The sequence below is a fragment of the Medicago truncatula genome, chromosome 4 (assembly GCF_003473485.1).
Source record: "Medicago truncatula cultivar Jemalong A17 chromosome 4, MtrunA17r5.0-ANR, whole genome shotgun sequence".
NCBI lineage: Eukaryota > Viridiplantae > Streptophyta > Magnoliopsida > Fabales > Fabaceae > Medicago > Medicago truncatula.
In genome coordinates, this window is record NC_053045.1 from 27,316,748 (window position 1) to 27,333,327 (window position 16,580).

At 29.5% G+C, this 16,580-nt stretch overlaps 1 protein-coding gene across 3 annotated transcripts; it reads left to right on the forward strand.

Annotated features, from left to right (window-relative positions):
- Positions 1–5,897: 5,897 nt before the first annotated feature.
- On the forward strand, positions 5,898–15,369 carry LOC11443446 (transcription factor TGA9). 3 transcript variants are annotated; one of them, XM_003606064.4, is made up of 13 exons: positions 5,898–6,015; positions 6,284–6,442; positions 6,591–6,679; positions 7,016–7,137; positions 7,611–7,811; positions 8,570–8,614; positions 9,032–9,091; positions 9,467–9,544; positions 9,651–9,690; positions 11,302–11,573; positions 11,707–11,928; positions 14,044–14,186; positions 14,993–15,369. In XM_003606064.4, the coding sequence occupies exons 2-13, from the start codon at positions 6,333–6,335 to the stop codon at positions 15,078–15,080; spliced, it is 1,470 nt and encodes a 489-aa protein (XP_003606112.1). In that variant the 5' UTR covers positions 5,898–6,015; positions 6,284–6,332; the 3' UTR covers positions 15,081–15,369. The 3 variants fall into 3 exon arrangements, with proteins under 3 accessions (XP_003606112.1, XP_024637666.1, XP_039689714.1); XM_024781898.2 differs by lacking the exon at positions 5,898–6,015 and adding an exon at positions 6,029–6,163; XM_039833780.1 differs by lacking the exon at positions 5,898–6,015 and having other exon boundaries at positions 6,173–6,442.
- The last annotated feature ends 1,211 nt before the right edge of the window (positions 15,370–16,580 follow it).

Here is a 16,580-nt window from a genome sequence, read left to right on the forward strand (position 1 = left end):
CTTGTCTGCACTTTCTAAGATAGCAGCTATAACCAATCGTCCATACTATGAAAGCTTGGTACTGATTGGTGAAATGAGTAACTTCTTACTGAGGTGAATTATGACCTAGAAAGTTCCTTTCAGTTTACAGTGCCAGCTACTATGGACCAAGTTGTCAAATAGAGTTGAAGCAGTGATAACTTGAAAGTTGAAACTATAAAAACTTGTTTCACCAAAATACTTTGCTATTATGTAGAGGAACCAAAAGCATTTTTGGTGTAGATTTTTCTACTATCATTACTGATCTTTTTCACATACTCTCCTCACATTAGAATATCAAAACAAAACACTACTAAGGGGGCATCATAGAAAAAGCTTTCAGATAAGTGCATCTTTCGTTATACTTTTTAACAGTGAAATAATGTTCTCAAGTCTGCTTTTGCTTTAATTGAAACTAATTAAAGCAAGATGCACCAAACTTTGCTCAAAGAACGTATATTATGTTTTATCATATCTTCAAAAGATTATTAAGGTTACACCACATGTGGGGTTTTATGTATGTTCTTATGATTATGATGGTATCTAAAGGTTTTTTTTTTTTGGATAGAATGATGGTATCTAAAGGTTATAATGCATGCCTTTTGATGCAAATTTTCAGGAGTAATAAGCTTTCTTGTGTTAACTATTCATAGAATTATGATTTTTTAGATTAACACACGTATTTAAAATATACATGTATGCCTTTCCTAAGAGTTTATGTGTCCATATAAACATTGGGATTGAAACTAGATGAATTATGAAGTAATTCACGATCTATGTGTGAATCACTTTGCTTATTCTTCCTTACTTTGCTACAACTATAAGAATAGGTAGCCAATATTGTACGATATGCGATTTGTATCTTGATTTGAAACGAAATGAGACTCAACATGTATTTGGGATGTCACCCCTACCGTGCGATCATTGAAAGTTGGAAAATATAGCTTTCAATTCACTGTGCATCATGACACGAGAAGCTCAATATGCCGTAGGTCCACAAACAGGTGCTCAATCGATATAGGTATGCGTTTGTTTACTCGTTGGAATAATGTTTGACGTGCCTTCCATGCGAAGCTACTCTTTGTAGCTTCATTAATTTTACTTGAAAGGTTCACAAACGTGCGGCGGTGGTGATTGCTGATGATCGAAACACATACTGGATGGTTTATTGATTAGGTTATGAACATTAATTAGGTTATATCAAACAGATGCTGATTAAATCGCTTAATTCAACACTAAATCATGGTCATGTTCTGAATATAAATAAATCCAGACAAGCAGGGCTAAAAGGTGGCATGAGCCAATTAAGAAAAAGCCTTCTATGGTTGATTCTGTTCCTTAAATGGGACTGAAATGTCTGAAGTTGATTGCTCCAAGTAACCCAAATAAAAAAACAAAAGATAACCCTAAAACAGTACATCTTTTCACCCATCCTTCCTACATGGTAAACAGTTTTTTTTTGTCTGGTTATATAGTGAGTGATTCACCTCCACTGGCCTCCTCTGTTTTTCTTAGTTTGTGGTCCCCATTGTCTTGTTGGATGATCATGATGGTGCTCTCTCTTTCTCTGCTTTTATTCTCTCTATCTATATGTAATTTTTGTTCTCTAGCTAGTCATTTGTTTTTCATTTGATTTAACTTTGAATTACTTACAAACAAGTGTTATGAACACTCTCATTTTAACTCGCTCTTTTATTTGAAAAAATCGAATAGATCCTACATTTTAGAAATAATTCCCACATAAATTGGTGTGAATCATATAAATTCACCCAATAAAAAAATGAACATTGAAAAGAAAATGCTTTTAGCATTCATGATTATTTACATGGTCTGCGGTTTGGGTTTTTTGCTTATCAATTTTTTGAACTTAAAAAATGTCATTATGTTGATCATGTATCTTGAAATTCATAATAAAATTTGATTCACGATTGAAAAAAAAAAAAAAAGGTATTTGATTCCTTAATCAAGACTCGAGAGTAGTCAAGATAATCTTAAATATGTATAAAAGTATCTAAAAACAAAGTAATTTAGCAATGCAAATTGTGTTTGAATGTTATATGGAGATGTCTTCTCACATTAGAACATGTACCATACATCTTGCATTTTAGTATTATGATGATGGTATGAACATCTTTGAGTAGAGATCAAATCTCTAGTTTTATGACCAAATCATACTTTATTTTTAGTGCATGCTGATTTTGCTGATTTGACTGAGTTCAATTCAAAACTCTAACTACCTTTTGGGGTCCATTTTCATTCATTGGATGTCATGAATTTTCTCACTCACTCTCTCTTTTCTATACTATTTAGATCCATGCATGGTCTTGTTAAATTTTAATTAATTCACACACATGGCATATCTTCTTAATGCAAGTGGCCATTCACCTTTGGCAATGTTCTTACAAGTTGCTCAATGGCTAAAAAAGAAGTTGTTACAAATAAACAATGTTTTTTGGGTGCTTGCTTAGACAACAAGTAATAACTTAATAATAATTGAATATAATTATCATCAACAAAGAAATAATTAATTTAAGAATTTAAGTTTGATCTAGACAAATCACCTCTCTGCAGATAGGTGCAGCATAAATAATTACGGCTAAAGGTAATGCCAAATTCATAGAACAATCTGTTTTATTGTCTAATCTAAAACCTTAACAAAAACATTTCCATGTGATGAACAACATATATTGTAAGGTATATTGGGAACAAAGGTCTATATACTTAAAATACATATTGACTTAAGCTTTGAGATGTTTCATATTTTTAGCCAAACCACTTTTTTATATGACCAATCATTGGCCTCACAAAGGAATAATTGGTAGGAGGAATATTACCTATAAAAGAAGCATATGTTTTAATATTAATTTGATTTTACCTCTTTGTGGGGTAGATCAAGTACATTACCTAAAAGCCTCATATTTATATTCTTCAATAATGTTGGTCTAGAACTTATTTACATCAAGCGCAAGAAAAATAATTAATTACCTTATTTCCTCAATAAATATCACGAGGTTTCCTCCATGTATCTATAGATCTATGGACCATGGTAGTTTGAAAGAGACAATATATTTGAGAGTTAATCCAAGACATAAACTATATATGTTGATGGATTTTATGCAACAAAAGGATACAAATGCTTTCTGATGATGCAACTAGAACTGTCAAAATGGTCCATTAAGATGGACAAAAAAGTCCAATACACATGAACTTTAAAAACACTATCAAATTCGACCTTATGCGAAACTAATCCACCATATAATTTTTAAAAATAAAATAAAATTTGAACATTACTGTCAAATAGTCCAACAAAATTTCTTATTACATTACCAATAATCCAATATAACATAAATTGTTCAAAGCAATGCATTATCCAAACATTTTACAAACTAAGTTAAAGTTTTTCAAAACAAGTATAAATTATCCAACATACCACAAATTCAAACTAAATTCTCTACTTTCAAATACCTTATTCAATTCCTAACATAATCATTAAGTCATTTAGAAACAGCATACTCTCATGAGATAGTAGCACTTTTGTAACTAATATTTTTTGGTCCATAATCTGACAAGAGAAGATATTATTAGACCATTTACAATGGAAAAAAATTTCAATACCCTTCAACATTTACTTTTTCAATTCCCAACACTCCACATCATTTTCTCTCTCATAATTCAACATCCATTCAATTTTTATCTCTCCAATAGTTTTTTCATTCAACATCCTACCCCACCACCTTTTATTTCTTATTCTTATTTAATTTTATATTTTTGTTTTTATAATTAACTAAAATTATCGATTATAATTAAATTAAAATAATACAATCAACTATTTATTTTTTAGTTTTTTTTTGGAAAAACAAAATTTTGTAAAATAATTTATTTTTATTTTCTTAACTTAAAATGCGACACACAAATAACTTAAAATGCAAGACAACAAACTAAACACGCGACACACAAATAACTTAAAATGGAAGACAACAAACTAAGCATACAACACACAAGTAAATGAGTAATCAGAAGAATTTTGGGTGTTGAATTGATTATTATTGGGATTCATTTTACTAAACAAAAACTAAAACTTCAAAAGAAATGCAAATAATAAGATTAAGAGAGTGAAAAATTTGATTTTTATTCTGTGTCCAAATCAAATGATCCAAGTTTCTATTTGTAGAGAAAAAAAAATCACGAATTTTGGTAAAAAAAAATAATTTTTTTTTATTTGCTATGAAATAATTGAGTCCAAATTATTAAGAAAATAAAAATCCAAGCAGCCAATCGTAACAAACCACGTGTCACTGCGGGCCAGGCTTTCAACATGTTGAACCTTTTCAACACCTCTCTCCTCTTCCCTCATATTCAATAGCCTCCTCCAATGGTCTCAACATGTTGAATATGGCATTCAACAAGCCATTGTAAATGGTCTTAAGTAGCAAATTATTTCATGATTGCTCTATGCATGTACCATATTGATCTGCAAGTAATTTCATGATTGCTCTCTGTAGTATGTACCATATTGGTCTGTAAAAATGTCTAGAAGTAGAAAAGAATCTTAACAAGACATGATTTTAGGTGATGACAAGGAATGGATGTTGACCTATCAACAAAGGAAGAAAATACCAAACAAATCCATCTCATAGCTAGGATTAAATACACAAAGTGGGTATGCTTGTGGAATAATTTATTTTTTAATTTTGATATAATATGCTTGTGGAATATTATTTTAATGTTTTGGTTGAAATGGTGTTAGCACAACAAGTCTATGATATTAGATAATATGATGTGTAAAATAACTCACTTTCTTATAACTCTATTTGTTTGTAAAAAAGAAGTTAAAATTCATAGTCTCTCATTGAGTATGAAAGGGCCAAGAAAATTACCTTTAGACCTCTCTCTTTTCATCCTTGCCATCTTTATTAATCAAAAAGTAAAAGAAAAACTTGTCTTATTTTGATCTTGCATTGAATTTATCCTGTTGCTAAATAATAAATAAATAAATAGATATGAATTTTTTTTCTCTCATAAAAAGTACACACATGCAGCTCTTTTGAAGGTCCACAAGAGAACCAATAAGAAAACACAGGCGGTTAGAAGAGAGAGAGAGAGAGAGAGTGGAGTAGGAGTCTGATTCTAGAGAGAGAGGACCCTACTTCTCTGGTTAAATTAATTTGACTGGTTTTTATTTAAATATTTTATCTTATTTTAACCTCATTTCAAAACCCACAAGGTAAAAGAGACTTAGACAAGTTACTCTTTGATATGATAATATTAACTTACCTTAATATGCTTTGATTATGTAAAATTAGTGTATGATTCACTTTGTGGTGATAAAACTTGATTTTGTAAAATTGATTTTATAATTATAGTAAGTTAAATATAAAATAATTTATATTTGATAACTATAAGTAAAAGTAAGTTGAACAATAAACTTGAGTGTAAAATCACGTTTGAAGACAAAACTATATATATCATAACTTTAAGTTATAATCAATTTTAAAGGTAAAATCAATTTTGATGAAAATTATTTACACATGTCAATCGATTCTACTTCTCTAGAATCAATTTGGACTCATCTAAAAGTTGAACATAACATACAATTAATTACGACTAAAAGTGAGTTAAATAAAAAATTATTCATGTTTGAATTCGTTGTAACAAAGAGTTGAACAATAAATTTGAGAAATTAATTGTAAATAAAAAACTTCAAATTTTAATTTCAAGTTACGATCAATTCCATGGAAATTAGAATATAATTCTAATCAAGAAAAATCAAACATATTAAATTCAATTTACATTTTTAAAATCAATTTTGAGTCCTTCAAAAATAGAACCAAACATATCCTTAACATAAATGAGTTTTAAATAAAAAAAAACCTCGAGTATTTACATCTTAGGACATTGATAAAGCAAGCCAAACAAGTGACTAATCAATCAACCAGGTTTCTTCCTAGAGAAGGAGTAAAGAAAGATAGAGACACAAACCCCATAAGAGATAAAATGGTACTTATATATGAGATAAAGACTTGACTATCTTCTTGTGGCAACTTAATATATTACTTTGACAACTTAGTTTTGATCTTTCTCTCTTCTCTTCTATAACTTGTCCACATAGGATACTATTTCTCCCTAGAATTCCAAAGAAACACATGTAAATGGCTTCTATATATATGCATGTGTGTGTGTATATATTTTTCATCTTTTGGTAATCAAGTTTTTCTCTTGTGAATTGATTTACTAGTTTTACCAAGTGAAAACTTTTAAGTTTCAGCTTCAAGGAAGATGATAAAGATCTGAACCTTGATCATAACTTTGCATGCATGGCTAGCCAAAGAATTGGAGAAATTGGTTTGTCTGAGTCTGGACCTTCAAGTCAACATGTCCCTTATGGAGTTCTTCATGGAATTACTACCTCAACATCACCCTTAATGTATTCATTCTTCAATAATTTCTCCATCTTAGTGCTATTAACACTTATAATTTTTTTATTATATATCAAACATAATATATTTTTTCTTCATTTTTTTTATAAAGTTGCTTTAATTCAATTTCTCCATTTATTTTTGTTGTTGTCTTAGGAATCAAGGGTCTGCTTTTAATTTTGGAGAGCTAGAAGAGGCAATTGTTCTTCAAGGAATCAAGATAAGAAATGATGAAGGAAAAGCATGTATGATTTTTTTTTTCTTCTCTTCCTTTTTCCATGGTTTATTTATTTTATTTATTTTTTCTTCATGTTACATAAGCATAACCAACTCTTTCCAAAAAACATATAGAAGAAAAAAGAGTGTTGGAGGAAGAAAAGTGTTGAGTAGGAAAAGTTACCATTTTGAGTAGAATAATGATGATGAAGCAATAAAACTAACTTCCCTTGCATGACTCCAAAAGGAGGATTAGGTTCATCCACCTTATGATATTGATATATAATTGAAAATATCATATAGTCCTCTATTATTTATTTGGTTATTATGTTCTGAGATTTTTCTTCTTGTGATTTTTCTTGCAGCTGCTTTATTTACAAGCAAACCAGCAGCTACACTTGAAATGTTTCCTTCATGGCCAATTAGATTCCAACAAACACCAAGAGTTGTAGCTTCTCTCACTTCTCCATCTCTGACCATTCCTTATGTAAACATTTCTTTTGACCTAAACACCTTATAAAATTTAATCTTTTTATTTCCCATTTTTTTGACTTATTGAATTGACGGTGAATTTGACGAAATTATCGTGAAACTGTGATTTTATCAAAACTCTAATGTAAAGTTTTTACCAAAGTCGTATAGTACATCCAAACTCATCATGAATTCAATCATGCACTAAATTTAGATGTCAAAACAAGTCTAATATTATTTTAATATATGAAGTACAAATACTTCTCATATTAGACGTGTCCTGATGTCAGATACGTATCGTGTCTGACACCTATATATATGATTATATTGAATTAAGTCTTTTAATTTTCTCAAATTATTATTATTGAACGTGCCTGCACTTTATTTTATCAAATATTTTGCAAAAAAGAATGTAAAAAATAATGAAATTTTGGTCTTGAACATGAAAATAAGGTTTTGTTTTTGGTGTATTTTCAATTTCAAACATAGGGAGGTTCAAAATCAGGAGGAGAAAGTACTGATTCAGGATCAACAGAGCTACAATTTGAAACAAATTCTCCAATAAGTGTAAAAGCATCTTCTTCAGATCATCATAATCATGCTTTTCAACAGGAGACAGCAACTGATGATGGATTAAGAACAGGCACATCAACACAGAATCAATCAAAAGCCAAATCACCTCAACAAAAGGTTTTGTTAATTTAATGTAAACAACTACTAGTACTATTATTTGTTTGTCACTGTTGTTTAGTTAATCTCTCTCTCTCTTTTTGTCTCCTAAACCAAGACAATGTTTGGTCTCTTTAATGCTATTATTAACTCTCTCTCTGCACAAAAGAACAACACAGATCCCAACAACTCTCAGAAAATCAAGATAACACTGAGTTTTTTTCTGATGAATGAAATATGGAAGGGGAGAGAGATATATATTAACATGAAAAAAGAAAACAAAGGGAGAGAATCTTCTAAGTCATTATCAATGTGACCTTTTTTATTAAAATTTACTAACACACACCTACTTCACTTGTGTTAAGTTAATTAAATCTTGAGTTAGAAAGCTAATCTTCAATATAAACCAAAATATGGAAAATGGTAGATAAATATGCTTTTTACTATCCATGTCATATTGATGAGTACATTTGCATGGCTCCTCAATAAATACATATAATCATCCCTCAAAAAAAATAAATACATATAATCATATTATCTAGCATTATTTATTGGTTGAAACTTGATGAAGTGAATCTAATATTTTGAGTTTGAATTTGAGTAGTAATAGTTAACAAATTTATTCATCTCCCCATATAATTTATTTAGTTGTTAGAAAGCTAAGTTATTGCTATGACTACATTTTTTTTTTTATAGTAAACCTGTTATTGCTATGTTGCCTTATATGAAATAATAATAATAATCCATATTAATTTCTCTTGTGGTTATTTTTATTGCAGAAAAAAGGAGCTGTTTCCACATCAGAAAAGACACTTGATCCAAAGGTTTTGTTTTATATATCATAATTCATACATGCATGTTTTATCTATAACATACCATATAATATATATTTTCCAACAGCAAGTTTTAGATGGGCACAACCCGAAATCATTGGAATTGGGTACCATTGCAAAATATGGAAAAAATTAAATGAGAATAAAATCAAATAATGTTAATTGATATGACTGATTTATTTTTGTTTTAATATTTTCATTTTATGTGAGTGTGCCTAAATCTTTTTGATTTGGGGTTGTGACTATGTTAGACTTTCTCCCCAAAACAAATATAATATATATTCCCCTAAAACAAATATAATATAATATATATATATATATATATATATTTTAAGGTGACTTTTTTTTCTTTTACCATTAATTAAGAGGTAAGTGTAGTCAAGAATTAATTGTTTGATTTGTGATCAGACACTGAGACGTTTGGCACAAAACAGAGAAGCTGCAAAGAAAAGCCGTCTGAGGAAAAAGGTGTGTCTTCCATTACACATTGTGCAGTACCACCCACAAATACAAAATTTTCTTTTTAATTTTTATAAGCAATGAAATATTGTTAAAATGGAGTCATTTATCTTCTGCAACTAGTTTTATATTGTAGCCAAGTGCAGACTATTAGATTAAGAGAGAAAATTTTCATCTCTTAATCTAACGGTCTGTCGAGAACTACACAATATCTATTGTGTTAAAACAAAGAATTACAGATACTCTTAAGTCATTACATTGTTATGTTAAGCTTTGCATATATTAAAATGAAATGCGTGGTCCGAAATTTATACTCTTAGATGTTCCATTTGAATTTTACACGATTATTAAAAAAATTATTAATAATGTTGATTATTGAAACAGGCTTATGTACAGCAGCTGGAGTCAAGTAGATTAAGGCTATCCAGTCTCGAACAAGACCTTCAAAGAGCACGCTCCCAGGTATACATAAATTTGAAAATTTAAAATTACAGCATAAAGTTTTATTAAGTGCTTTTCTATAGTCATGATTATTATTATTATTTATGATGTTTAATTGATTTAACAGGGACTATTCTTGGGTTGTGGTGGTGGCAATATAAGCCCTGGTAAGTATTGCTCTTTTTATTGATCTTCAAAATTCAGTTTCACTTTCTAACGAGGCTAGTCATGGCATAATGTTATTTCTGGTTTCTATATTTTTTTGTATATGTTTGATATCATAGTGGGTCACTGTGATTCTGACATATGCATCGTGATATCAAACACAAGCTTAAAATATTATTGAACCCAAGTAAACTAGCACAAAATTTAGACTTTTAAATTTCAACAGAATATACTTAAAAAATATTAAGCAAGAACAAAAAATCTTAATAATTGAGTTCATGCAATGACCCATGACCCAAGAGAATGTAGTTGGACCCAAGTGTTAAGGACCGTGAGTTTCACCGGTTAATGAGTCGTCATTTTTCAGAAGGATTTTGATAAATCTATTAATAATGAGTCATCGATTAATTACAATATGTCAAATCTATAAATAACAAATTAAGAGGTGTAATCATTATAAGAAATGTAAGATTGAAAGGGCTTTAGGGTAGTTTAGTCTAAGTTATAAGCTACTCTAAAACCATTTACTTACATGTTCTTGCAGTGATTGCATCAACTTGTTCATTATTTATAGAATTGATGGTTTTCATTGATAAATAACTCATTTGTAATGTAACTATTACGATCTTCTATCAAACGACACCTCATCAACTAATGAGATTTATAATTTTAAAACACTGGAACTAAGTACATTCGTCCGATCTCATCTTGGATCATTATAGTTCACCATTACGAGTAGTGTTTGTGAAAATTAAAATGAAAATCAATCATTCAAGTTTTTTATGAATCAAGTTTTATTTAAACGTGGCACCCATACAAGACATACGGAGGAAACAGAAACCGATTACAAATAAGACACTGTGTATATGCCCCCAAAAGAGAACACAAAAAACCATACAATATCCACCACCAACAGGCATTGTGCCTTTCATCCGGGACAATATCCACCACCAACGGGCATTGCGCCTTCATCGGGGAAAACACAGAACTGCACTGCTGCAAACAAAAGAACAACAACAACCCAAAACAATATAACAACAAATAAAACGCGACCCAGCCAACCTTAAAAATGTCAAAACAACATTATAGAGAAAAGGTTGGCCTCTAAACAGCGGTACCTTTGCCCGTCACCTTTCCTAACCATTCGTCATATTCCAACACCATTCAAAATACAAACACATTGTAATTTTAAGTTTACTCAAACTCCAACATCAAGATAACACCTTAATTTCCTCCGATACATGATAAAGAAAAGTCCAATTTATGCAGTATAAATCTTTCAAAAGATAAAGAAAAGTCCAATTTTGAATGATTTTTTTTTAATGGTTATCATCAATCTAAAATTAAATTTCCTAGAAATGTGTGAGAAAATAGTTATGATCAATTAACATAATCTTGTTCTAGTTTCTTTTATTGTTTCAACATACGAAGTAAAATACAAAATTCGTCTCTAATTTCATCACCAAGTGTTAGAAACGGAAAATTTGGTAATCAACTCCATTTTTAATTTTTTATCGTTATAGCGATTAGTTAGCTATAGCAAGTTAGCAACTAGTTCTAAGTATTAGTGTGTTATTTTTCTTGGTACAATAAAATCTTCATTGATGTTGCAGGAGCTGCAATGTTTGACATGGAGTATGCAAGATGGCTAGAAGAAGATCAACGACACATGGCGGAGCTTAGGGCGGGGCTGCAGGCATCATTGGGAGATAATGAATTGAGAGTGATCGTAGACGGATATCTTTATCATTACGACGAGCTTTTCCGATTGAAGGAGGTGGCTGTTAAATCAGATGTTTTTCACCTTATTAAAGGCATTTGGGCTTCACCTGCTGAGAGACCCTTCATTTGGATAGGTGGTTTCAGACCCTCAGAACTCATCACGGTATGTATACATCACATTGATATAAATGTATAATTATATGATATGATTTTAATACTCAATGTATAATAATATGATAATCTTCTTAGATTTTTTGCCAAGATTAATGGAATGATTAATTATTATTTTTGGGTAGATGTTGACACAACAATTGGAGCCCCTAGCTCAGCAACAAATAGATGGGATAGTGGACCTGAATACTTCATCGTTTCAAGCAGAAGAAGCTCTCTCTAAAGGCCATGAACAGCTCCACAATGCTCTTGTTCACACCATCGCCGGAGGGCCTGTAATTGACGGTATGCAACAGATGGTCGCCGCCATGGGCAGGATTTCCAATCTTGAAAAATTTGTTCATGAGGTAAACAATTTATATCTTCCCTAACATAGACCTAAAAAAATGGTTTCAAAAGTGAACCAACCTATTTTTATTGAAACATCATATCATATCCTTTTTGACAACACATTTTTACTAAAACATGTTGAGGTGAACCTTTGAATTTTCTTTAGCTTCCTATTAGACCAACCATAAAAACTAGTAGTATATGCATGTCATATAAAGTAATACATTTTCAATTTGACTATTGTAGAGACTAGAGAGAATCTCTCTTCATGTGTTTATGTCAAAATTATATATGAGCTCATTATACATGACTTGTCCATCCCCTTTTTGGTCCAAGAAACCATGTTTGAAAATGGATTGGAAATCATGATCAATTTCGTGTTTGCATACAAATATATGGGTTATCTTAATCATTTTAAGGATCTCAAATTTCTCTAGAAAAAAAAGGATAATCTCAAATTAATTAACATGCATAAATACCAAACATTAATTAATTAAAATGTTACTTTCAGTCATGCGGTTCAACCTGTAACTCAATGGTTCGATCATTAATTCAGTGACGCAACATCCTTACGAAGTCGATGATTGAACCGAATTTTAAAACTATGAATGTGTCATAATTGCTAATAGCTGAAATGTTACTTTCTAGTCCAATCAAAATGTTTCCTTTGCTCATTCTTCTATCAAAACCTATATCATGCTTTGCGCCGCAATTCTACCTTGTCTTTTTTACTTTTTACAACTTTTGATTACCTCATATATATATATAAGTCAAAGTTTCTTTATACTCCCTCCGTCCAGATCCTTTTGCCAAAATCATGGGAATTAAGATAGTGGATATTTGTATTAAAGTTGTTTGTAATCACTATTGTTTTTACAATTTTATCCTTTAAGAAAGAAGGTTAGTTTATGTTTTCAACATGTTATTTATTGTTGATTGAAGAAAAAATGTATAATAAATTATGTAAAGAAATAATTAATGTAGTTGGAAATAACAAAAGGGTCTTATAAAAAGGGACAAAAAAAATTCTCAAAAGGATCTTATAATTAGGGACGTAGGGAGTAAAATACTAATATTATACCAATCCTTACACATTTGTCAACAGTATATATTTCAATTTGCAACAAGCTATGATCAAGTAGTTCATTCAATATGATTAAATTAACAATTTCTTTTAAATAACTTGTTTGACTTTAAATGTACCTACTACTTGTTTGACATGTACGTCTTTGTAAGTATATTGATTCGTTAATTATTTCATTAATTAATACTCGATCCGTTTTAAAATGAGCGTCGCTTTAGCCAATTGCACACGGATTAAGGAATGGAATAAAGTAGTCAAATGTCATAACAATTTTACTAAAATAACCTTACTTTATAAAACAAGACAAACTTAAAATTGTATTAGAAATTGTGTGAGAGAGAAAAGTTAGAGTATTTATTGAAGGTAAAGTTGGAAGAAAAAAAATTAAAGTTGTATTGGAAATGTAAAGTGACATTCATTTTGAAACAATTTTTTTTTTTGTTAAAGCGACACTCATTTTAAAACGGAAGGAGTATTTTCAATTTTTGGATACTTTAGTTTATTTTTTGGATACTTTAGTTTATTATTGCTAGGTTATATCTAGCTACTAAGTGCATGAATGTTAATCGAAACATTGAGTGCCAGGTATTTTATTTAATTTTTCTATCTTAAAATGTTTCAATCAAAAGTTGGTATAAGATAGAGATGGCTGGATCCATATATATATATATAACATTCGGCAGACTTATAATCATCAAGATTTTAATTAATAAGCAAATTGACAAATGATTTCACATTAATTAAATTCCAGTAATTTATAAGTTAAAAACTACTATATTATATCATATTATTTAAATGTATTCGAATCAATCTAAGACAAACTCATAAAATTCAACCCCTTTGATAGCATGATGTCCTTGGCCATATGTGTTAGTACTAGATTGGGGGACCCATTCACAGGGTAGATGGGGTTCAATTATTCTACTTTTATATTAATTTATACTTGATTATTGTTTTTTAAACTTAATAGTCTTCTTGCTTAAGAATTATTAGATAATTATTTCTCACTCAATTATTTATATATTTCATGTTTCTAAATTAATTGTAGGCCGATAATTTGAGACAACAAACGCTTCACCAATTATGTCGAATATTGACGGTTCGTCAAGCGGCAAGATGTTTCATTGTTATTGGAGAGTATTATGGACGCCTTCGAGCCCTTAGCTCTCTTTGGGCTTCAAGACCACGAGAGTAAGACCTAATGCCAACTATGTATTGAGTATTAAATGATTTTTCCTAAAAAACTATTAAATGATTTGATCAAAATTATGAAACTATTATAGTGTCTTGGTACTTATATTTTACTAAGAAAGTTTATCTATATTAAAATTATTATTAGACCTCTATAATTTTTATTTTATCAATGAACAATTAATGTTCACATTATGAAAAAACACTTAATAATTATGTTTAAAATCATACAAAATATTATTTGTAATTTGTTTACCGTATAATTTTTTTACCCTAATTGTATATCAAAATTAAACTCACTTTATAGACAAAAATAAATAAAATCATTCTTTAATCACACTATAGTTTCTCTATAGTCCTTTCATTAATTAATTTTATGAAAATAAGGTTTTAATTTACAAAATTAATAATATTCAGTATTTTGTTTAGATTAAAATAAATAAAGCACACGATAAAATGAATAAAAACAATTATATTTTTCAAAACAAAAAGAGACTTATAACAAGATGATAATAAAAAAGAATGAAGATTTCATTATCTTCCTCACATTAGCATGTATATACTTGAATTAGTCAAAATATATGAAGGTTTCTTTTCCACGTGATTCAAGTTTATTTGAACAGCCGAATTTTATATATTTTATGTATTGTTTATACCAACTGAATTAAGCTCACGAGGACAACAATTAAACTTAATCATACGTGTATCTGAATGAAAGAAAATTGAAATGATGATTAACTTTCATATCTGCTCCATTGAAAACATTAAAAAAGTGATATCTATTAATTACTTTTATACTTGAACAGGAACATGATCAATGATGATAACTCATGCCAAGCAACCACAGAATTGCAAATGGTTCAACCTTCTCATAGTCATTTCTCAAGTTTCTGAAATATATAATATATCATATATATAATTAATGTAATTGATACTAATTATTAGTTAATTAGCCTAAAAGCTGCTTTTGCAAGTGGATATCTTTGGGCTGCTTTAGAAGAAGGAAAGGGATGTCATCAAGAATATATATTTATTTTCTTAGGTTTTTTATAATTAAAAATATTTTACCTCTTTGTGTCTCTATGATTTATTGTAAATAATGGGATATATTCGGAGTTTTATGTGAATGATGATGAGGATTCTACTTGAGCTAATGAAATGTAGCTAGAGTGCATTAAATTAACATGCTTATGTCAATTTTTTTTTTTTTTTTTTTGAGGGAATGCTTATGTCAATTTCTTAATTACCTTTAGTTGCATGCTTTACATAACTAACCAAAAAAAGTTGCATGCTTTTACACGAGTGTGTGCACGCATACCCCATATTTTAATTGGTATCAATAAAATAGTGATGAAAATTTAGTCAATTAGAATATGGTGAATAAAAAATTATGAAAGATATAATATTGGATTAAAAAAATGAAGTAGGTGGGTTTTTGTGCGTGATTCATATGCTAGAAATATACTTTGGGTACTACGAAATTTCAAGCATTTCCTTTTTGTTTAGTGGCTTTTGAGGGAGTAGAAGGGTGGAATAAATTTGATGGGAGAGGGTGTTTGTTCCAATGCACTTATACGTGTAGTGGTTTTACAAGTGGAATTTCATAATATATTGAGTGATATTATCTTCATTTTTTTTTTGAGAATGAAGATTGCAATTTATAAAAGAGATAGACACAAGTATAAAAATTTATGGAGCTTAGAACATTATTATTTTTTAATTTTTTTTAAACATTATTATCTTGTTGCTAATAGAGTTGTAAAAATTGAATGATCGGAATCGTAGCTCGAAAAATATAATGTTTGAGGTGAAATTCTTCCCCCAACACGTTTTGTGAGCTGCTCAATTTTTTTTTAAATGTCCTGTTTGAATTTTAGGCGGGGTTTTTTTAGTCTAACTTGCATAACCTAAGGCCGTTATGACTAGCTTGATCAAGCTTTGGACGGTCAACATTGATGAAATATTTATTTAAAAATTCTAACACTATTAAATGCAAGAATTTATCAGAAAAAAAATATTCTCTCCATCTTAAAATGAATGATCCAATTGATCGATTCACATAAATCAAGAAAATAGTATAAATGAAATTGAAAGAATAGTATTCTTATTAAAGTATATTTAAAAACCCTTCCTTTCCCATTTCCTTAACCAAATTATAAGTATATATCTAGCTAGCTAGTGCAACCTCCAAATTGATTCACGAATGGAAATAGATTGACATGCTCTGGAAGATGATTATTTTATTCGAAATGATGATGGATCTATCTTATTAGTTTATTTTGCAAAGGCAATGGATCTATATGTTGATAATATATTTGTATTGGTTATATGGTTTTATTAGTTTGGCTCTGGAGATTTGCATACTACTTTTTATTTAGATGAATCAATTACTAG

Coding starts and splice junctions, on each gene's coding strand:
- LOC11443446 (XM_003606064.4), top strand. CDS start 6,333: ATGGCTAGCCAAAGAATTGGAGAAATTGGTTTGTCTGAGTCTGGACCT. Junction 7,812..8,569: donor CCAAATCACCTCAACAAAAG/GTTTTGTTAATT, acceptor TTTTTATTGCAG/AAAAAAGGAGCTGTTTCCAC. Junction 9,092..9,466: donor AAAGCCGTCTGAGGAAAAAG/GTGTGTCTTCCA, acceptor TTATTGAAACAG/GCTTATGTACAGCAGCTGGA.